Here is a 23,945-nt window from a genome sequence, read left to right as displayed (position 1 = left end):
CCACGTGGAATTACGTCTTGGCTTTGAGGCACCACCACGATACTCGCATGGAATTACGTACTTATGTTGAGGCACCACCATGAACTTTCACCACGAGGTTCATGGAATTAAGTCCAATAGGTGAGGCATCACCAGGGACTCCCATTAGGAAGGTCTATGGAATTACGTCCAACAGATGAGGCGCCACCAAGAGTTCTTACTACAAGAGTCATGGAATTAAGCCCTACCCACACTTTGTACATGTCTCACCAACCAAATCAGAAAGATCCCACGGTACTAACATCATGCATAAACAACCAATCATACATTTCATGCTTTCCAACTCATACACAACAAAGCAATATATCACTTTCACCTCAACCCCACATAATAATCAAGGCATCATCCCTCAAACCATCTAAGTAAGGTGTCCAAACCAGACAAACAAGCAACCACATCACTGACCATTCACATCAAAGCACACAACTCGCCCCTGTCTCGCTTAGGCTAGAAGACCTCGCTCAGGCGAGAGAGATCCCCTCGCTCAGGCGAGTTCCTTCTCGCCTAGGCAAGAGCTCGAGCAATTGAACAATAGCCCCAGCGAGTTCTCGCTCAGGCGAGTTCCTTCTCGCCTAAGTGAGATCACCTCTCACTCAAAAATGAAGACAAGTCGCCTGAGCGACTATTCGCGCAGAAAAGCTTGAGCGAGTCGCTGTTAGTCTCGCCTAGGCGAGGCATGCTCGCTTGGACGAGAAAACCAGTGTCTGCCACTATTCACTCGTGAAAAATGCAAAAACAGCACCAAATGTCATACATTTACCAATACCATGCAATCAAATCATGGGCATACTTCAAGCATATGATTCAAACTCAGAAAGCATACTAAAAATGTAAATAACTATAAACCCTAGCTTCCCTTAACTGGAAGAACTAAGCGAAAAACCCCCAATACGCACACAGCGAGCACGACTGTCCTAAGGTGGCCAAAGAGGTGGGTGGAACCTAGCTTGAGCTAGCTTGGAGAAGGTTGATGGCAAGGAGGCACTGATTCTAAAAGTGAGGGAAGTGGAAACGTTAAGGCAGATTGGGGTCTGTTTTTACTCCTTGGACGAACCCTTAGGCCCACTAGGTTAAGGGCAGCCCTTAAAACATTAAGGCAGAAAACTGGGCCTTACATTCTCCCCAACAACAAAATTTTTCGTCCTCGAAAAAAACAGACTTAACAGGGAAAAAGATGCGGATGTGACTTCCTCATATCCTCTTCTAACTCCCAAGTCGAGTCGCCCATTCTCCGATCCCAGATAACTTTGACAAGACTAACTGTTTTCCCTCAACGTTCCTCAACTCGGTTCTCCTCTAAAGCCACTGGTGGTATTTCCATAGTGAGATCCTTCCTGATTTGCACATCCTCTGCTTCAAGCACATGAGAGGGATCAAAGACATACTTCCTCAACTAGACACGTGGAACACTGGTTGGAGATTTGCCAATTGAGGGGGCAAAGCTATCTCATAAGCCATCAGCCCAATCCTCCTCGAGATCTGATAGGGACCAAGGAACTTAGGAGAAAGTTTTCTTGAGCAGAGAGCCCTTCCCACATCAATGGTTCGGGTCACCCTCAAGAACATGTGATCTCCAGCCTCGAACTCCAAAGGCCTCCTCTTACAGTCTGAATATGCCTTCTGCCTACTCTGAGAGGCATGCATCCTATCCCTCACCATCCTCACCTTCTCAGTGGTCTGCTCTAATAATTCTGGCCCAACCAACACCGCTTCTCCATCCTGATACCAATAGAGAGGAGTCCTACACCTCCTGCCATAAAGAGCCTCGTATTATGCTCGCATAAAAATTGTTGTTGTAGGTAAACTCTATCAAAGGCAATACCTCATCCCAAGCACCTAGGTGGTCCAATGTGCATGTCCTCAACAAATCCTCTAGTGACTGGATCGTCCTCTCAGACTGACCATCGGTTTGAGGATGATAAGCCGAACTCATGATGAGTTTGCTACCTATAGCACTATGTAGCGTCTGCCAAAACCGAGACGTGAACCGCGGATCTCTATCAGAAACTATGCTCGAAGGCACCCCATGAAGCCTTACTATCTCCTTAATGTACAACTGGGCCAACTTGGCCATTGGCATCCTCAAGTTCATCGTCAAGAAGTGAGCACTCTTGGTCAATCGGTCCACTATCACCCAGATGGTGTCATGCCCTCTAAAAGTTCGTGGTAAATGGGTCACAAAGTCCATTGAGATGTTGTCTCATTTCCACACTGGTATCTCTAAGGGTTGTAAGATCCCATCGGGCCTCTGGGGCTCCACTTTCGCCTTCTGACACGTCAGACAGGCGGATACAAATTGTGTCACATTTTTCTTCATTCCTTGCCACCAGAAGTTTTTCTTGAGATCTTGGTACATCTTAGTCATGCCAGGATGTAGACTAAGACAACTCTTATGCCCCTCCTCAAGGATCAACCGTTTTACCTCAGCATCGTCAGGTATACATATTCTGCTCTGGAACCTTAGTATGCCATCATCACCTAAAGCAAAGTCTTTGGCCTCATCCGACCCAAGTTGTTTTCTGACCCTGTTTAGACTGACATCCAATAACTGTCTCTCTAACCGAGTTCAGGAGGTCACTAGATATGGTCAGGTTACTACATCTAATGAATCCTGATTCCAACTCCACCTGTAGTTTCATGTCTCTGAATTTCTCCAATAGTTTCACCTCTTTGATCATGAGGTGAACGGTATGCATCGTCTTCCTACTCAAATCATCGGCTACTACATTCGCCTTCCCTGGATGGTACAAAAGCTCAAAATCATAATCCTTCAAGAATTCCATCCATCTTCTCTGTCTCATGTTTAACTCCTTCTAATCAAATAGGTACTTGAGACTCTTGTGATCGCTGAATACCCAGAATTGAGCACCGTAGAGATAGTGTCTCCAAATTTTCAAGGCGAATACTATAGTTGCCAGCTCCAGGTCATGAGTGGGATAGTTTCTCTCATGCACCTTGAGTTGCCTCGACGCATATGCCACTGCCTTTTTCTCTTGCATTAGAACACAACCAAGTCCAAGGTGGGAGGTGTCACAAAAACCTTAAAGGGTTTTCCAACATCCGGGATAACCAATATCGGGGCGCTCATCAAACGTCGCTTCAGCTCTTGGAAACTTTCCTCACACTTACCTGTCCAAGCGAAGGGTTGGTCTTTTCGAGTAAGCTGGGTCAGAGGTGCCACTATCTTGGAGAATCCCTCTATGAATCTCCTATAGTAGCCGGCTAAACCCACAAAACTCCTGATTCTAGTTGTTGACTTGGGACTTTCCCACTTAACCACCGCGTCGACTTTTGCTGGCTCTACTGCAATGCCTTGTGCAGATATCACATGGCCCAAGAATTGTACCTCATCCATCCAAAATTCGCACTTAAACAACTTGGCATATAGTTGTTTCTCCCTAAGTACTAGTCTTAGGTGCTCGGCATGCTCCTCCTGAGTTCTGGAATAGATGAGAGTGTCGTCTATGAAGACCACGACAAACTTATCCAATAATGGCCTGAAAATTATGTTCATGTAGTCCATGAACACCGTTTGAGCATTGGTCATACCAAAGGGCATGACTACATACTCGTAATGTCTATATAGGGACCTGAAGGTCGTCTTCTGCACATCCTCACCCTTCACCAGAATCTGATGATATCCGATCGCAAGTCAATCTTTGAAAACACCGAGCATCCATGCAACTGATCCATTAAGTCATCTATTCTCGAGAGAGGATACTTGTTCTTGATGGTCATCTTGTTCAGATGCCGGTAGTCAACGCACAAACGTGAACTCCCATCCTTCTTCTTCACCAACAATACTAGTGCTTCCCAAGGCGAAGTGCTGGGTCGTATGAACTGCTTTTCCAAAAACTCCTATATCTGCTTCTTGAGCTCTACCAACTCTGTCGGAGCCATACGATACGGAGCCATCGACACTGGCCCGGTTCCAGGTACCAAATCAATTGAGAACTCCACTTCTCTACTAAGGGGTAATCACGGTACTTCCTCTAGGAACACGTCTTCAAATTCTTGTACCACTGGTATAACAGACTTCATCTCTTCTCCCTCCACCTCCAGGCATGTAAAGATCAGGAAACACTGAGCACCGTCCTGTAGCTCCTTCATAACCCCGTGAGACGATAACAACTCAGGTTCCTCTGAGTTGGGAAATAACAGCCTCTTCTCTCGGCAGTCTATAAGGATACGATTGGCAGAGAGCCAATCCATTCCTATGATCACTTCCAACTCTTGTAGAGGTAGGCAGATCATATTCACTTTGTACTTGTGTCCTTCTACCTCCACTGGACACCTAGCACACAAGGACGATATCCTAACCAAACTCGATGTCGGAGTAGATACCATAAGGTCACATTGTAGTTCACAAACTGGCAGACCCAACCTTTGCATACAAGTTTCAGACACAAAAGAGTGTGTCGCTCCAGAGTCATACAATACACATACAGATTTACCAGCAATCACACAACGACCCATGACAAGGTTACCTGAGCCTGCTACCTCCGCTCTAGTCATGGCGTACACTCTGTCCGATGCTTGAGGCTTGTTGCCTCCCTTCATCTGCTGATTCTGGGCTGGGACTGGAATTAGGGTACGCGTTGCTGTCCTCACAAGGGTGGGGTAATCTCTGTCGAAGTGGCCTTCCTTGCCACAATTGTTGCACCTCTTGAAGCCTTCAAGTTGGGGGCAAACATTCCTCTTGTGCGGTCCCCCACACTGGTAGCACTGAATCATGCCCTGCTGAGAAAAAGATTCCCTAAACCCTTGAGACTAGGAATGAGGCCTAGTATAGGGTTTCCTCCTCTCCTCGTGCCTATGCCTGGACCCAGATGGTCCTCCCACTCTCTGCTGGTGTGGGTGCTGAGTTTCTACCTCCACCTTCATCTTCTCCATAACCCTAGTCTTCTCCACCAAGGCTGCCAAGTCCTTGATGGATAGTGGGGCCACCATCAGCCGAAGATCTCCACGGAGGCCATTCTCGAATTTCCTGCATCGCCACTCTTCATCTAGTGGCATGGTGTAGAAACAACTGAGATGCTTAAACTTTTTCGCATACTCAGCCACAAATTTGCTTCCTTGGGTCAACTGCAAAAACTCCACCTCTTTAGCATATTTGACGCTGTCGGGGAAGTAGTCGGAGAGAAACTTTCTCCTAAAGACCTTCCAAGTAACTGGTTCCTGCCTCTCCTCCATGATGGACTTCATACTGATCCACCAATGCTCAGCCTCACCCGTGAGCATGTACACCGCGAAGGCCAATCTACTCTCCTCGGGGCACATCTTAGCATCAAAGATCCTTTCAATGTCCTTCAACCACTGATCTGCGACATCTGGACTGGTCTTCCCATTAAACTTAGTCGGTTGGTGCTTTAGAAATTCTTCCAAACTCCATTCCCGATGGAGAGGTCTTGGCTCGGGACCGTGGGCATGGGTAGTGGTCCTGTTTTCCTCCAACTGACGGAGGGCCTCCATGTGTTGACGGTGAACGTCCTCAACAGCCACCCTAGCAGCTTCCATCTGCTGCATGACCAGCTACGACTGCTCAAGTGATGCCGCATGTCGCTGCATTGATGCTTCATGTTGTTGCATCATTGCAGTACTCTATTGTGTCAAAGCAGTAACCATCGCTTCTATCGCCCTGGCGATGTCTGGTGCATCGCCCTGAGAAGGCTGAGGGTTCCTACGCTGAGGTGCCATGTCACTGGCACATAGGAAAAACAAGAGTTAGACTTGGTTAGATGAGAGCTTAGCTAGCAACACACAAGCTACAACGATAGCTAAGCAGGCACACTAGACCATAGATCCTAAGGAACGACCGCTCTGATATCATAAATATAACACCCCAATTAAAAAGAGTAAATTCAATTTAATAAGATAAGAGGGTACACAATACCCCAACCATGTTCATAACAAAAAGAGAGGAGGCACTACACTACCTAACCTAATTAAAATGGATCAACAACAACACAAGTTCTTGTACAGAAAGATAAATCTAGATAATAAAACTTCTTCAGCTGAGGGCTCCATAGTGAGCCCCATACCCGTCCATAACCATCAAGCTGTAGCATCTTCATCACCATTACCACTGCCACTGGTTCTCACATCTGCTCACATCAATAAAATTGATGATCATTGCAAAGGAGGAAGACCGCACACACAACCATACAAACAAGCGAAAGGGTAAGCTAGTGCACAAAATTCATACATCATAATAATCATCATTCAATCATATAATCAAGCATAAATGACAAGAACCCACACATGATATACCAAACCCCTTCAAAGCTACAAGACTTAACTATCCGGATACGCATAATGAGGCACCACCACAAGACAGTGGAATTAAGTCCTAGCAGTGAGGCATCACCACGAGGCCTTCGCGAAATTACACCCTTACAAGAGGCACCACCACGTGGCCTACGTGGAATTACGTCCTGGCCTTGAGGCACCACCACGATACTCGCGTGGAATTACGTCCTTATGTTGAGGCACCACCATGAACTCTCACCACGAGGTTCATGGAATTAAGTCCAATAGGTGAGGCACCACCAGGGACTCCCATTAGGAAGGTCCATGGAATTACGTCCAACAGATGAGGTGCCACCAAGAGCGACTATTCGCGCAGAAAATCTTGGGCGAGTCGCTGTTAGTCTCGCCTAGGCGAGGCATGCTCGCTTGGGCGAGAAAACCAGGCCCGTCACTGTTCACTCGTGAAAAACGCAAAAACAGCACCAAATATCATACTTTTACTAATACCACGCAATCAAATCATGGGCATACTTCAAGCATATGATTCAAACTCAGAAAGCATACTAAAATTGTAAATAACTGTAAACCCTAGCTTCCCTTACCCGGAAGAGCTAAGCGGAAAACCCCTAATACGCACACAGCGAGCACGACTGTTTTAAGGTGGCCAAAGAGGTGGGTGAAACCTGGCTTGAGCTAGCTTGGAGAAGGTTAACGGCAAAACCCTAGCAGAGCGTTGTAGCTGCTCAAAGAGGCAAGGAGGCACTGATTCTGAAAGTGAGGGAAGTGAAAACGTTAGGGCAGATTGGGGTCTGTTTTTACTCCTTGGACCAGCCCTTAGGCCCATTAGGTTAATGGCAGCCCTTAAAACATTAAAGCAGAAAACTGGGCCTTACAAAAAAGGTATTTCAATTAATCGAATTTTTCAAAGATAATAAAAATTGTTTTAACATTGAAATAAAATTAAAATGAAATATCAAAGAGAATAAATAAAGAAGACAATTTTTTTATATTACTTATAAAATAAAGAATTTACCTTAATGAACACCTTATATTGAAAGTTAAATATTTCTGTGTGAAAAAGTAGATAATAAATAAAAATACTAGAAATGATTAAAAATAATTACATATGAGATATAAAAATTATTTGATTTAGTGAGAGTGATAATATATTATTTAAATATAAGTACTGGAAAAGTATAATTAAAGGCGTGATAAGAGGTAAAATATATTTTATGAATATAGAATAAATCAAATTAAAAAAATTATATAAGAAGAAGAGAAAAATATTACTAATGGAAAAATATTTGCAATTAGGGTTAAATATGTTTTTGGTCCCTCAAGTTTCAGCGAAATTTGAAATTAGTCCCTCATCAAAAATTTTGACCAATTTAGTCATTCATCTCTCAAAATGCGTGAATTTAGTCTTTTTAACCAAATTTTGTAAAGTTTATCTAACGTTTCAAGCGCATTTCATGATAGTATTTATATTATTTATATTATTTGATACATTTTTGCTTCAATGTTAACTTAAATACTATCATGAAATAGGTTTGCAAATGTTAGATAAATTTAACAAAATTTGGTTAAAATGACTAAATTCACGCATTTTGAAACATGAATGACTAAATTGGTATAAAGTTTTGACGATGGACTAATTCCAAAATTCACTGAAACTTGAGAAACAAAAACATATTTATCCCTTGCAACTATTGTTTTACTAATGGAAAACTGAGATTGAATGAAATTTAAAAGATACAAAACTAATTTTTTTTAACATAAAGAAAAGATCAAAATAAATCTAAATCAAAAAGGAAAAAATATTTTATTTTTTCATACATTCTCGTGTCCAGATATTTGAATTTGTTTTTGGCTCCTATAGATAAATTGAAGCGGATGTTCCCAAAAGCAATATGAACATTTGAATCTCAATTCAACACTGCAGAGTGAAGCGAAAATGGAGCATCAATACCACCAAGCGACAGATGGGCTTTTGAACCTTTTCACAAAGGCCAATCACGATCTCTCTTCTGTTCACCATCGCCTCGAAAAGGAGTTTCTGCAGGTTTACCCTGACAATGTAAGCACAACGACCCATCTCGGTTTTCACAGTTTTCTGTGTACCCTCATTCATATTTCTTCAATTCCTTGCTAAATCCAATCATGGGCACCTCTAAGTTCGGACCATTATGCTTAAAACTGTACTGGGCTTTGCAGGCTAACCCCATGCAGCTGGTTTCTAGAATCAAGAAGCTTCAGGATGATATAGCAACCTTGAAGGGGCAGTGCCATGAGCTTCTGGTTGCTAAGCAGGTACTTTATTATGAACTATTCTGCATTGTTTTGTCTTCTCGTGGGTTCTATAGATTTGAATTGCTGCAAGGTGTATTTGAGTGGTATTGATACCTAAGGTTTAGATTGCGGTTGCTGTTGCAATTGCGGTGACTCCAAAAATCTTGACATGTGGCTAAAATTGTGTGCTTATAAAGATGAAGAGCGCCTGTGTTTTGAATTTGATATGGTAGTTCACTTGTGCAGGATTTGATTGATCAGGCTCAGAGAATTCTGGTGGAGAACAGGAATTTGGTGCAGCGAATGCAACCATCCTTGGGCATCTTCTCCACCGGTGAAGATGATGCTGCATTCACTAACTTCAAACAGGTAATTGTGAATATGTGTCTTTTTGTTTTAATTGGTTTTTTAAGTTGGTCCCCTCAATTTAAATGAATAAACCAATGAATAAACCAATGAACTTATGTGGGAGAGAGTGAGGAAATTGGTGTGTATCTTTTTTAATTGATTTTTTTAAGTTAGTCTGTCAATGCTTTTATGCAGACAAATTAATAAAAATGTGAGCAACTGTGTATCATTTCCCTTTTACTTTTTTTGACGTTAACTTTTCAGTGTCTTTAAACAAGTAATGAAATTTCCTATACTGGATGTGCATTTTCTCATGAATTACTGAGAAGTGCATAATGGTTCATATGGACTCTGAAGAGGAGTTTTAGTTGTTCAAAGGATTCATCATCTGTGCTAGGTCTTTATTTCATAAAGGAATAAAATGTTATAGTTCAATAATGAAAGTGTAGTATCTTCCATCTGAAGGTATCAAAAAGGGGCATGATGGTAATTTATGAGGTATATCTTTGCTATTATCAATGGTTGCCTATTTTCCAAATGGTGTTTCTAGTGTTTACACCGTTTGCCAGCAAGCAACCAAGATAAATCAAATTTGGGGCTTTGCTTTTAATTTTACCCAAGCAAAGGTGTCCTTGGGTAGATTTCATGTTGCTTTGCCTACATAACCAAGTTTATTTTTGGTTGAGTTGGTGGAACGTGTGAACATAGAAAATGGAGGATTGAAGAAAACAATACATTCTCATTCTGTTTACTGTTTTCTTGCATTTCTGTTATACCATCCCGGTGTAAAGTGTTTTCATGCCAAATTTTGTATGTCATCACTTTTCACCTAGTGAGTCAAGCAGACTAAGAGCATTTGCAATATTCTTTTACACAATTTTAACCGATTATGCAGGTAATTGAAGAATGGACAGCTCAAGTAAGATCCAAAACAGGTTCGGAGTTTGAAGAATTTATTATATTGACAATTTTCCATACATTAAATTTAACAACATTATTTAATGGATATGTGTGTCATTGTTCTTGTAGTGACAAAATTTACCCGATGCCAATGTATTGGTTTGAATTAAATATATATTTTATTCAATATCTTTTAGTCTTTTGACTATTGAAAGAGGATACTTTGTTGTGGTCTGGATCAGTTCCACTATCTTAGAAGCGGGGACTGATGTGGTGAGGAAAGGGGAATGGAGTTGAATAGACATTAAATGTGAGGAGTGCAATGACTAAAAAGGGGGAAATTGAGCTTGGGTTAGAGTGTATTGTTGAGTCTCCAACTACCACTTCAGTCTCAAGTTTGTGAGATAGTTGTTTTTGATCCTTGCAAGGGACAGCTTGGGTTTTTTGTAGTAGAGCAACTGCATATAGCACTGGAGGTAGAGTGAGGGATTGAAGAAGAATATGGAATATTATTCTCAATAAATCGGACTAGGCACATCACATGAACACAATTGTCATGAGCTAGTTCATGCAGAAACTTAAGCTGTTACCTATTAACTGAAGTTCATGATTGGTTTTATACCTAACATTTTGTCACATGCACGAGCCCTTCAGACTTGCAGCATGGATAATGCTCAAACTCACTGTCCGTCGTGCCAAAATTCAACTTTTATATTTAGAAAAACAGGGGCAATGATGTCAAGAACTAATTCTCCCAAAAGCTTAAGCTATTAGGTGAAGTTTTTTTTTTTATTATTTGTAATCTAATAACAATAATGAACAAGGAGAGAAGTTATTTCTTCTTGTGAGTCCAGTAAGAGACCCCTCAAACCTCAATACAATCCCATTTCTTTCCTGATCTATACTCCTAAGTCATGGAGCTAGTTGTGTAGTTATAGATATGAGTGACCTTTTTATATTGCCTAAAGTTCCTATTTGTACCATCTGTACTAATATTATCATAGTTGAGATGTTAAGACAGTTATTACTGTTGTCATCTCACTTCTACTGACTCATTTTGTTGCACTTTTTAATGCCTCAATGTGAAAAAGTCACATGCCCACAATGATGCAGCTCTTATTAATTTCCCTGGAAGTTAAGTGAATTTAGGCTTAGCTCATCTCCTATAAAACTAGCTTGTAAGGTAAATTTTCCACTTACTATATTATGATTATATGCTGGTGGTATAATAGGTTCAATAAATCTGGCTAGAATAGGCTCTAGTATTATACTAGAAAGTGAGTTTAGGCTTAACTCCATCCTAGAAAATTGGCTAAAAAGGTGAGAATTACTTCAACTTAAATATTATATTTTTGTTCTATTTGTAGTCAACATGGAACTTTGGTTTTTCCCAAGAATTTGTTGCATTTAATTAACCAGTTTCGTTTATAAAAAGCCACCTAGACCTCAAGTTTGATGTTAGGAATCAGAAAAATCCCGCATTCAAAAGGGGTTTCCTCTTGTGGCATACTTCTGTCCAATCCCTCCTGCATCTGCCTTAGGTCAGTTGTTACTTGTGGGATCATTTGTGTAGAGAGGACTCTTCTGGTAGAGATTTTAGTGTTGAAAAGCCTTCTTTGAAAATCCTTTAGAAATGAAACACTGAATACTGGATGAACCAAGTTTCCTTATTTCGACAGTGTTTGCTGCTTGCACGAGCACAGTTCAGTAGAGCCAACTTTCCATCTTGTACCTCTTATCTCCTTTTGCAACAAGTCCTTTTTCCCCATTTGAGACTATTGTGGGCTTTCTCAAATGAATTTGTCAATAACCAATTAGAGAAAAAAATGAGAAGGAAAAAAATGAAATTAGCCCTCTACAAGTTATAATTAAATTGTTGAAAAGCATCTTTCAGAGAAGTTAATATGAAAAATCATCTGTAAGTTAGTATATGCTTAAGTTAATTTTAATTTATGAAATAAATTTAATTTTTTTACATATTTTTTTCTTCTGTAAGGACTTAGTGGAAACATGTATCCTGGTACCCTTTGTCTTGATTACTTGCGTAATTTATTTAGATTATGCCTCTGCCATTGGTGATGTGCCTAGAAAATAGCCAGGCAGTGGCTGTGGTTGGAAGTCTTATGATGCCTAATTAGGTGAAGAGTACATCAATGAAGGGATGGTTTGTTTCAGAGTTATGTCCACATTGACATTGTAGGGAAGGACTATCCAAGCATTTTGGACGGCTAATATCAAATCTGGTTTATCATACTGTACGATCTTAGATAATTACCATGCATGACACCGCAAGAATTCAGAAATAGATAATATGATCTTAGGTAATTGCTGATAGAATTCTGGAAAAAATGAATTTCTGTGAATGTGTTGAATGCAGGGAAGGAGACACTTGATGCTGATTCTGGAGATATCAACAAACTGCTTTTCTCTGCTATAGTTCAAAGTAACTGATCTGCTATCACCAGGACAGTAATGTAGTATCCTTCTAGCTGGTTGCTTAAAATGTAAAGAAACAGAATGGAATTATGCAATGTTACTACTGAGTTAGGGTAGTGGAAGTAAATCATTAGTTGAATTGCATTATTCAAGATATATCTTATATGCAAACATTAAAGTAAAAAGAATATACAAGTTAAACATTTCACATATATTTGTGTTTAGAGATTTAGCTTGGGCCAAGAAGCTTAATCTTTGTAAAAAAAGTTAATTTAAATTCTGATAGCACTCTAAGATAGATGATCTGATTGTAGAAGTGACAGGGTCACTACATGTTGATTTATGCAGGTATGATGTGTTTGATTGAATTTGACTTGTTATGTTGAGTATTTTGGACAGTATAATTTATGATCAATTGGGTCTAATTGGTTCGATTAGAGAAAAAGGCAATCTAAGTCAACTTGATCAATTGATTTGTCCTTAGAGTATTCTGAATTATATAGACTCGCTGAATGAGACATTCTCAAGTTTGGGAGAATTCGTTTCTTTAAATAAACATAGCTTGTTAGACGAGCCTTTAAGTGAGGCTCACAGTGTTTTTGGATCGCTGTGTGAGTCAATCTCTCGTTGAACTAGTTAATCTCTCATTAAGTGAAATTTATTTTATTAAAAACCCTAAAGCTCATATAGGATTGGTCATTGGAAAAGTCAGGTTTCGCTGAACAAGTCTATTTTGTGAAAATTCCTAATACTTGGTCGTTGGACAAGCAACACTCTCACGGGGCAAAATTCATTTTGTGAAAATCTGAGAGCTTTAGTCATTAGACAAGTGGGTCTTAGAAATGAGAAATTAGATGTTTTCTAAATTTTTGAAAATTATGTTTTGTGTATTCTAAATTGGGATAGATGTTGAAGGAATGTTATGAACCGTGATGAAATGTGTATGAAACTTTTGAATAATATGAGTTGTATATATGAAATGTGTATTTATTTGAATTGAGATGTGATATGTTGTATGATTTAAAAATATTTAGTTCTAAGGAGGAAATACTATGTTGAAAGGTTTTAGGTTCTGTATAGAAGATAATTTTGATACTACAAATATTGAACTCATGTAAAGAAAAATATTGGATGGTGAGAGTTGTTAAAATTTCTTGGTTTAATTACTCGTATAGTACCCAGTTTAGGACTAGTGTGTCAATTAGGTATTCGGTTTTAAAAAAGTGTCAATTGTATCTCAACTTTTGAAAATTGCTTCAATTAGGTCCCTTTCAGACAGAGTTGACTAACGCCGTTAGTCAATGTGTTACGTGTTAATCTGTGGTTTTTTTGATTTTTTTTAAAATTTTTAAAATTTATTTTTAATTTTTTTTAAAAAAAAATGAAAAATGCCACTTGTCAAGTCCTTGTGTGTGACACGTGACATTGTTAGTGTCACGTGGCATTGCAATGCCATGTGTCAATATCACCATCAGATGTCATTGTGTTGATTTCGATTTAGTTCCCATTTATATTTTTTCGTTTCAATTTAATACCTACTTATGTGTATTTGATTCAATTTTGACCTAATATTTTTTTGATAATTAAAATATTTTTTTATAAAATTAAAAGTAATTAAGTATAAAAGTTTTACAAAAATTAAGTATTTGATATTTATATTAAAATTTAGTAGTAAAAGTCATTTTATTAAGTCATTTTTAATAAAAAAAAATTAGTATAACATTCATACCAATAGAAATTTTGATTTAAAATTAGTAAGAGATAATATTGTTCTATTTTGAAAAAAAAAAATTAACAAAACATGAGTACTTAATAAAAAAGTAATTAATAAAATAATATGTTAAAAATTCGTTTTTAATAAAAGATATTAGTATAATATTTATACAAATAATAAATTTGGTCTGAAATTGAGTGAAACATTATAAATATTAGTACTTAATTTTGTAAAAATATTTATACTTAATTATTTTTAATCTTATAAAAAATGGATTACAAAAATATTTTAATTATTAAAAAAAATTGGGACAAAATTGAATCAGATACACATACTTAAGTACTAAATTGAAACAAAAAAACATATATGGGGACTAAATCGAAATCAACACAATTACATATGATAGTGACACTGACACGTGGCATTACAATGCCACGTGGCACTGACAATGCCACGTGTCACACACAGGGACTTGACACGTGGCATTTTTAATTTTTTTTTAAATTTAAAAAAAATTTAAAATTTAAAAAATTTTAAAATTTTAAAATTTTAAAAAAAAATCAAAAAAACCACAGATTGACACGTGGCACGTTGACTAACGGTGTTAGTCAACTCTGTCTGAAAGAGACCTAATTGAAGCAATTTTCAAAAGTTGGGATGTAATTGACACTTTTTTAAAACCGGGTACCTATTTGACACACTAGACTCAAACTGGTACTATACGAGTAATTATACCAAAAATCTTATAACCTAATACGCAGTGTAGAAAAGAATTGTGTCTGGTAGGTCTTAAGAAATTTACCTTTGTCATATATGAGTGAATTGAATTCCTACTAGGTAACTTTGTTGTGATAACAACCTAGTAAAGGTAGCATGACAATTACAAAGTTGAGTTTAGTTCAATGTACAAGTCTAGCAAATGTAGAGTCAAATGTTTGATTATATAACGTGATGCTTTATGACTTGAGAGGTTTAGACACTTCATTTTGTGAATGATATCTCTAGATTTAAATGGATGAGAGGTGAAATTATGTGTTGTATGATTTTATATATATTTTCAAGTGTATGAAATTTTTAGAAGAATTTTAGCTTACATGTTTTGTTGCTTGTGTTATTTTCAACTATAATTATAATATGTTATACTAGAGCGAATGATGTTTTAAAGAGAAAAAAAATTTACTATTGAGTTAATGATGATAAATAAAGAAAAAGAATTTTATATTTTGAAAAACAAATATTAGTAATGAATGTTTGGTATTAATATATAACTAAGTTTTTTTGGATGTTTCATTTATGTTAACTCTTTATAATTATACATCATATAATTAAATGATTATGATGGTTTAGTAAATATATTTTATATTCTATTATTTTATTCATATAAATAGAATCGTAAATTATTATTTTTCTCCTAAAATTTTATTTTTCTTTAATCTTTCATTCATTTTTCTGTTTTTCAAATAGTTCCATAACCTAAATAATTTATATTCTTTAATAACACCCTACTAACTACTTACTATCATGTTTAACCTCTATTTATAATTAATCTCTATAATCACCTTTTTTAATTCAATTTATTTTTGTAAAAATGCATCTCTTTTTTCTTAGCAATATATAATAGATATGCATTTTTTTATAATAGAGGTATATAATTTTTCTTCAATTTTATTTCTATTGGATTGTTATAACTGATTTCGATTGGCACATAGGTAACGTCACTCTCAACCAATCATAATAATTAAAATTTCATTACATTTGTAATCGGTAAAATAATAGTGCCTTGGTATATTAAGATCTACGAATTTTAGTACAGTAATTTGTAATTTATGTTTTAAAATAATTCGTTTAATATTTTTAATCAAACTGTTAAATAGATTAATACAATTGATTAACATATCCGTTAATAAAGTTTTAAAGGCCTTAATTTTTATTCTAAGTTTTCTAAAATGTCCATAATAATAATTTATGTTTTTAAAATATCTATTTTATTTTTTTTAATTAAGCTTTAATATATTAAAGCATAAAAATATCAAAATATAAACTACTAAAAGAACATTTAATATTTAATCAATTAACTTACGACATATTGACCTTAGAACATGCTCGGGAGGCATTATTTTATTTATTTTTAACTTTTTTTTACCAGGAATTACTTCTTTTAATTATGTTTAAAGATTAACTTGTTTTTCTTAGTTTTTTGAAAGATTTTTTTCGGTTTCTCTCCGTTTTGTTTTATTTAACAACTACATTATTTCAATTGATGAAAGATGTTGTACTTCATCTGAAGTTATCAATAAATAATCCACAATTTCAAAATTAACTAAATATTTTCACTTCTCATAATAAGAAAATTTCCACTTACATGTATAATATAATTAATAGTACCTACTTCATGAGTTTTTTTTTTTTACATTATTAATTAATCATAAATGTTATTAATATAATTTTTAACATCGTTATTATAAATTTTAACAAATGTATTATATATAATAACTTACAATTGGATGATAATATAAGTTTACTTCAAACATCCTATGCATAAAATGCTTTTAGAAAGAAAAAAAACTAATACCAAAGAAGCTTTATAAATTAATTTAAAAGAAAAAAAAACCCATATTAGACCGTATTAATTTAGATAGAAGGTAAGTTTAGTTTTCTAAAAAAATTACTTTAAATATTTTTGTTAAAATTATCTTTGAAGAAATTTGATCCAAAATGTAACAACATATGTTAGCAAGCAAGTACCTATAACCAAAAGGGACGAAAATGAAAGTTCAAAAATCACACGCCATTGGTAGACTAATACTACAAGTTAACAAGCTAAAAAATACTATATCTTGTTTACATTCTTTATTTGACTAAATATTTAAGTTGAATTTTAAAAATTATGTGCTAACGTATAAATTCTTTACATGTATTTAATAAAAAAATTGATAGAGAATTTAGGTATTTTGTTGTTTATTTTTTGAATAAGAGTAAGTGCGTGAGATTCACATTTTGGAGTGATGAGTGAGAAGGTGTGAACCCATAAGCCATGGTTGAAAGTTTTGGACGGCAATGGCGCGTGATGGGTCTTCCCTGCCACTATTCATGCCTAGTGCATAACAAACACATGCCAATCTCATGTCTCTCAAAACAATGCAATTATCTATTCAAAGAAAGAGTCTCAGAACCACGTGTTCTAGGGTTGGACGGAAGATGTTATTTATTCATAGCGAAAAAAATGAACTCAATTTTATTAATCGAAAAAACTTGACTAAAATATTTTTTAACAACATTAACTGAGAAAAAAAGTTTAGCTGAAATTGATTTAAAAATAGACAATAATTAGATGTAATTTCATTTGTTTTTATTTAATACCGAATTCAGACCAAATTTCTTTGATTTAATAAAAACACATTATTTATCTAGGTACAAAAAGAATTTGGGATAGACTTTCCTTATTTATTTTGAAGCTGTCATCATCTGTTGAAAACTAACTACCTTACCCTTCAACCGACCACCAAGACACTCTATAAATCCTTCTCGTACAATTTTTTGTTGTGCTGAACAACGTAGTTTTCTTCAAACAAAAACCCAGCTTTGTGCAACCCTGAAACCCTGCCTGCACTACCAAATTCGTTGCGTTCGCTTCAGTCGCACGTGACGTGGCACTCCTCCATTGGCTCGTCACGTGACAAGCATCTTCCCAGTGTCCTCAACCCAATCCACATGACATAACGCACACCACACCATACAACAAAATGACTCTAACAAGACTCCAATAATACTCTCTGCTCTACTTTCTTTACTCGATGCTTCTTCCTCTCTCAAAATTCTCAAACAATTTTGTTGTTAGTGTTAGGAACAATTAGTAACGATTACTACTGATTGGTAACCGTTTGAAGCCAGAATGAACAACGGTGTTAGGCAAGAATCCAGCGTGCTTCTTGATTTGGCGTCCCATGTCAATCGCTTCGCCTTCGATCATTTCCGCACCGACACCGCCGTGCAATCCAGTTTCCTGCGCTTCAATGGCGGGACGGGAGCCAAACGCGGCGTTTCACTGAGGGTGGGAGCGGCGGGAGTTAGGGTCAGGAATATTTTGAGCGAGTTTAATAGAGCAGTTAGGTTTCACTGCGAGAAGATCCCGATTGGGTTCGCCTCGCTGCGAGTTGGGGAGGGCGACGGTGGTGGTGGTGGTGGTGGCTGTGATGGGGACGGGGATGGGAGTGGGGTTAGAGTGGATGAGTGTGGCGGGGTGGAGAATGAGGGGCTTCGCGGGAATGGCGTGGAGGGTGAGAGGCCCAAGAAAGTTTTGATTTTGATGAGTGACACTGGTGGGGGGCATCGAGCGTCCGCTGAAGCTATCAAGGCTGCTTTCTATGAAGAATTTGGAGATGATTACCAGGTTTGGTTTGTTATACTCTTTTTTTATGCAATGGGAATAGTATGAGATGTTTCTTTATTAAAGAAGTAGGGGGGAAATTGTGATGACTGTTTTGATTAGTTTAACTAAAAATAATCTTCTTGAAATAGCGTAGAAAGTGTTTATGAGTATCAGTGAGCTCATAAGTGATTTGAGGTTGTTTCCACTTATTTAGTAGTTCAGAATTTGAGTGTTGGGGGTATACAGCTCATTAAATACTTGAAAAAGAAGAAAACTTTGTGGCTTATAATAATTCTAACTGGCTCGAGTAAGATTGTGGTGTGTGAAGTATACATGTGGCTTTGCACAAAAAGGAGTTAGCATGAGGTATATGTCATTTTTATAAGCTCCAATAAGTTGTCTAGAAGCACTTCCAAACACCCTCAATTGTAAGTTAATGATGATAGCTTAAGGACTGAGTTGGATATTTTAGCTTTCTAAGGCAATGAGAAGTTATAAAAAGTCCTTATATGATTACCAAACACGTATATCAACTTGAAATGGGGGGTTTTTGTGCTTAACCAGTGACCTTGTTTTGAGCTCTGGGTATTGAATTGCTTCAAATACTGGTTGAAAGAGAGCTTTTTTGCTCACAGCACAGTGATTCTACGTAACTTAAGCAAGACATCCTCCTTTGGAGGATCCCTGTGGTTTCCCCACACAGAAAAAAGAGTTTGAGTTATGTCATTTGAGTGAGCTCAAATAAGTTTTCTAGAAGCTCTTCCAAATACCCTCTAATTTTGAGTTAGTGATGATGACTTTAGGAATGGTTGCTTGTTTAAGGTGATGGGAGGTTAGAGGGAATCACATGAAAGTATGTATTTTTTTTGTCAGGTTGTGTTCTCAGTTTGGGGTTCATGGTACAGGTTTTCGTTACTGATTTGTGGGCTGATCACACACCTTGGCCGTTCAACCAACTTCCCAGGAGCTATAGCTTTTTGGTGAAGCACGGGCCGTTGTGGAAGATGACTTACTATGGAACTGCCCCACGAGTTGTGCACCAGTCTAATTTTGCAGCAACTGGAACTTTCATAGCTCGGTGAGGATTTGGTTGCCTTCATGCTACAGTTCCTACTTTTATTTTTTGACAAATTACTTCGATGAGTAAGAAAGCCGATCATTCATTGGATATATATATATATATATATATATATATATATATATATATATATATATATATATATATATATATATATATATATAGTTCATAGGTATGCAAAATGATGCATATGTGATAGTCCAGGCTCCATGCATATACTGGTATAGCATTCTCCCTGTCTTTCTAGTTGGAAGTTTTCCTTTGATCATTAAATTTATAAGTTATACAATAGTAGTTTCATTATTTTTGTAGTGGTGGGAATAGATTGTGCTTGTATTGAATCATTTATTTCTGTTTCTATATTTATTTGGGTTAAAGCATAATTTTATATTACTTGATACTTTCAAGAAAAAGATAGTATGGTAATTTGGTAGTATTTCAGGGTGTTTCTAATTTGGTATTCATGTTCTGTAAATGATATTCTGTAATCTGGATAGATTGACCTCTGCATGTTCGCAATGTTTATTGACTTTTCTGCATCTTTTGTTTCACAATATATTTCCTTGCGCATATACAGTATCACATCTATTAACGTCCTTTATATCTCATTTCAAATACAGTATAACATCACATGTCATAGTTAAACCATTCATTCTCTTTTTACAGTGAGGTTGCTAAAGGTCTTATGAAATATCAGCCAGATATAATAATCAGTGTCCATCCACTGATGCAGCACGTTCCACTTCGAATTTTGAGGTCAAAGGGTCTTTTAGATAAGATTGTTTTTACTACAGTTATCACAGATTTAAGCACATGCCATCCAACGTGGTTAGTTCTATTTTTTTATTGTTTCCCTTTCAAAAAATATCTATCTAGAATTTTATTTTGACGTCCTATTTCTTGTTCTCTTTAGGTTTCATAAGCTCGTAACTAGATGCTATTGTCCTACAACAGATGTTGCGCAAAGGGCATTGAAAGCAGGACTGCAGCAATCCCAAATAAAGATTTTTGGTCTACCTGTCCGGCCTTCCTTTGTTAAGCCTGTCCGGCCAAAGGTGTCATTCTTATAGCCATTACTTAAATTATTAGCAAGTTTACCAACAATTCTGTAATTGTGACACGGAATGATGTGCTATATATACTATTAGCAAATGAATGCCTCTGAATTGTTGAAATTCTGATAGGATAGTAGGAGTAGTAATTTATATTAGGTTTTGAAGTTATTGAATTGAAAGTAGATAATAGCCATTTCCATGTCAACAGTGCTGCACACTTTTGCTAATGATTTCCTGTAAACTGTTTTCCCCTTGATTTTGTTTAAGCGACAGCCAAATGTATAGTATGATACTAAAATTATCAGCTTTGGTGTTCTGTGTGGGTTCTCTGATTCTATTACTACAGGCTGTAGTCAAGTATTATAATTTTTAATTAGTGTACATCATAACAGATATACTTGTAACTAATTGATGCATATATAGGAGTGTATTGTGTATACTTTAATTGTACAACTTGGATCTGAACTGGTTTCACTATTATTCCTTTTTCATCAAACATACAATTCAATTCACTTTATTTTCAAATGATCTAAGGTTTCAGTTAATTGCTTGTTGAAGTGTGGATGTTTTAAATTGGGCTAGTAACAATGATGTATAAGGTTAAGGCTAATTTTTTGGACAGTCTTTTTGTTGGTAAAATTACAGTACCTCCTTGTTACTGTGCTTCTGTTCTAATTCCATTTGCTATCAGAGACTTTATACCTAACTCCCCTACTTTTATGGAAACTACACACAAAGTCTTCCAATAAATAAAAAAGTAATGTGTTAGGTGGAATTTATCAATTAGAAGGGTGTAGGTGTAAAATCTTCTAAGAACTAACCCAACAAAGGTTGAGATAATTGGCCCTGTAAAATAGAAGTCACAAGCAACACTACATCACTGTTATATTTTCTTAAGTGCATCAGGTAGATTGACTTCTTTGACCTTCTCTACTTTATGTTGTAGGATGAACTAAGGAGAGATCTAGGAATGGATGAGGATCTTCCTGCTGTACTATTGATGGGGGGAGGGGAAGGTATGGGTCCCATTGAGGCTACTGCTCGGGCACTTGCAGATTCATTATACGATGAGAGTATTGGGGTCCCTGTAGGTCAGATCCTAGTGATCTGTGGACGGAATAAGAAACTTCTTAACAAACTGAATGCAATTAATTGGAAGGTTCCTGTGCAGGTATTGTTACCCTTAAAATATTTCCAGAACCTTGTTAATATTTTTTTATTCAAACATAAATTCCATATATTTTCTAGTTTTGTTGCACCCTCTCTATCATCGTTGGTATTTCCTCAATACGCTTAAATTTTAATTGTCAGCTGTTCACGGTGATTGACTTTTGCTAGTGTATTGCACAATGAACTAGGTATTTAGCCTTAGAATCAGATTGTTCATATGCAATGTTTTTTAAACTAGACCGGTGATTGAACTAGTGAAAATATTGATTTTCCATTCATTGGTTCAACCCAATTGAACCATGGTCAAACTGGAAATAATATTGCACCGGAGCCATTGGTTAAGGACAAGCAGTAAAGTGTCTTATACATAGGATCCTGGGTAATATTAGTTTTTCTTTTCACTAGATAACCTAGAAAACTTAAGGTGTGAAACTTCCATATTAAGTTTTTTGTTTGGGGTCGGTGACACTTCAATTTTTTGATGAGCCTAGCAATTATTTATTCAGCATGGTCTACTCGCCCCTGAATTAATTTATTCATATTTAGGTCAAGGGATTTGTTACCAAAATGGAGGAGTGCATGGGTGCTTGTGATTGCATCATTACAAAGGTTTGATCCCTCAATCCTGACTTAAGGTTTTTTTACCTAATTATGGCAGCAGTTGATGGGTTTTTCTCTTTTTGTAGGCGGGTCCAGGGACAATCGCAGAAGCCCAGATCAGAGGCCTCCCTATTATTCTGAATGGTTACATTGCTGGACAGGTATTCTGATTGATTCCTGAAATTTGTGACTTTTGTACAAGAAATCCAACTGATTCAATTGTGTCAGTGGAGTAAATTTGCGACTGGGTTCTAAAACTTAATGTGATATTTTAGATCTAACTAGAGGCTCAGTTGACAATAGTAAAGAGGTGCAAGAAATCTTTCTCACAAGTGTTTGTTTAATTTGTTTTATCCATGCATACTTTTCATATAGGGATTTGTTAAACATGCATCAACTATTTTCTACTAGAAGTAAAACAATCTCCAGAGTGTATTTTACGAAAGGTCATAACTTGTTAAACTTCTCATAAAAGCAAGTGAATGTACTTTAGCAACCCCATTAGGATTAGCCTATGGTACACTTGTTTTTCAAAAGAAGTAATTTAGCAAGCTATACCATGAGTTTATATTAAAAGGTCCAAGACATAACTTGTTAATAAACTCTTAAAATATACAAGTGTATGTTAACAAATCCTTTTTTGATAGCAAGGTTAGAGGGAGTAAACATTAGGATTATGGTACTGCATGTTTGTGTACTTGTGTATATGTTCCATGAAAAAATGTAGAAGCTGGAGATTTTGGCTTGAGTTTACGGGAATCCTCTTCATGGTTGATTAAATGGTGGATTTTTATTTTCAGGAAGCTGGCAATGTCCCCTATGTAGTTGAAAATGGATGTGGAAAGTTCTGTAAATCTCCTAAACAGATAGCAAAAATTGTTGCCGATTGGTTTGGTCCTAAAGCCTACGAACTACAACAAATGTCACAAAATGCATTGAGGCTGGCAAGGCCAGATGCTGTGTTCAAGATTGTTCATGACCTTCACGAGCTTGTTAGACAAAGAAGCTACCTACCACAATATTCTTGTACAGCTTAACTGAACTGAGAGTATTTTTTGCACCTTTTTTTTTTTCTGAGAAAAAAATGTATTAGGCAACCATTTTTCTGATCACTACCAGAAATTCGAGTATTTGTCTTCCATCATTATTTTTCAGATGCTCCTTTGAAAATTTGATGTTGATATAGTTTTGAATGTTTCTTGTGTTTATCAATTTGTTTCCATGTTAGGGATACATTTCTCTTTTGGTAACTTTACTGTGAAAAACTGGAGAAAAACTCTCTTCACAGATCACTCAAGGGTTAAGTTTGAATCTGTATTCAAAGAGTCTCAGCATGTAAAAAAATGATAAATATTTTAGTTTGGGAAAGTCTAATATTCATATCTTTGTAGAATAATAATGTGACAGTTATTAAATGAGTCCATACCTATTTTTGTTTAAACACTTTCTAGACTCAACTGTAACAAAAAAGTAAAAGATAAATTGAAAAACAACTTATGTTATAGATGATTTTTTTCTCAATTTTTAGGTTTGTTTCAGTAAGATTTAGTTAGTTATGTTAACTATTAAGATACATATTTTTAATCTAGAATTTTGTGATGGAAGGAAATTGCAAGAAATTTGTTTTTATAGTTTGAATTATGTTGTCACTATCATACACATCGATTAATGTATCTAACATTTTTTGGTATCGGTGGG

At 36.4% G+C, this 23,945-nt stretch overlaps 3 protein-coding genes across 3 annotated transcripts; 2 read left to right on the top strand and 1 right to left on the bottom strand.

The window, feature by feature from the left end:
- Nucleotides 1–4,809: 4,809 nt before the first annotated feature.
- On the bottom strand, nucleotides 4,810–5,565 carry LOC114194258. The gene has a single exon (XM_028084380.1). The coding sequence runs from the start codon at nucleotides 5,563–5,565 to the stop codon at nucleotides 4,810–4,812; it is 756 nt and encodes a 251-aa protein (XP_027940181.1).
- Nucleotides 5,566–8,164: 2,599 nt separating this feature from the next.
- Nucleotides 8,165–12,471, top strand: LOC114193855. Its single transcript, XM_028083815.1, has 5 exons — nucleotides 8,165–8,365; nucleotides 8,503–8,598; nucleotides 8,824–8,946; nucleotides 9,821–9,860; nucleotides 12,203–12,471. The coding sequence occupies exons 1-5, from the start codon at nucleotides 8,243–8,245 to the stop codon at nucleotides 12,274–12,276; spliced, it is 456 nt and encodes a 151-aa protein (XP_027939616.1). The 5' UTR covers nucleotides 8,165–8,242; the 3' UTR covers nucleotides 12,277–12,471.
- Nucleotides 12,472–17,470: 4,999 nt separating this feature from the next.
- On the top strand, nucleotides 17,471–23,615 carry LOC114194729 (probable monogalactosyldiacylglycerol synthase, chloroplastic). Its single transcript, XM_028085107.1, has 8 exons — nucleotides 17,471–18,365; nucleotides 19,250–19,422; nucleotides 20,089–20,250; nucleotides 20,336–20,477; nucleotides 21,424–21,648; nucleotides 22,194–22,256; nucleotides 22,334–22,408; nucleotides 23,048–23,615. The coding sequence occupies exons 1-8, from the start codon at nucleotides 17,868–17,870 to the stop codon at nucleotides 23,282–23,284; spliced, it is 1,575 nt and encodes a 524-aa protein (XP_027940908.1). The 5' UTR covers nucleotides 17,471–17,867; the 3' UTR covers nucleotides 23,285–23,615.
- Nucleotides 23,616–23,945: the final 330 nt, after the last annotated feature.

The sequence above is a fragment of the Vigna unguiculata genome, chromosome 8, assembly GCF_004118075.2.
Source record: "Vigna unguiculata cultivar IT97K-499-35 chromosome 8, ASM411807v1, whole genome shotgun sequence".
In the NCBI taxonomy this organism is placed as follows: Eukaryota; Viridiplantae; Streptophyta; class Magnoliopsida; order Fabales; family Fabaceae; genus Vigna; species Vigna unguiculata.
Note: the sequence above shows the minus strand (reverse complement) of the source record. Positions and strands in the feature narration are given on the sequence as shown.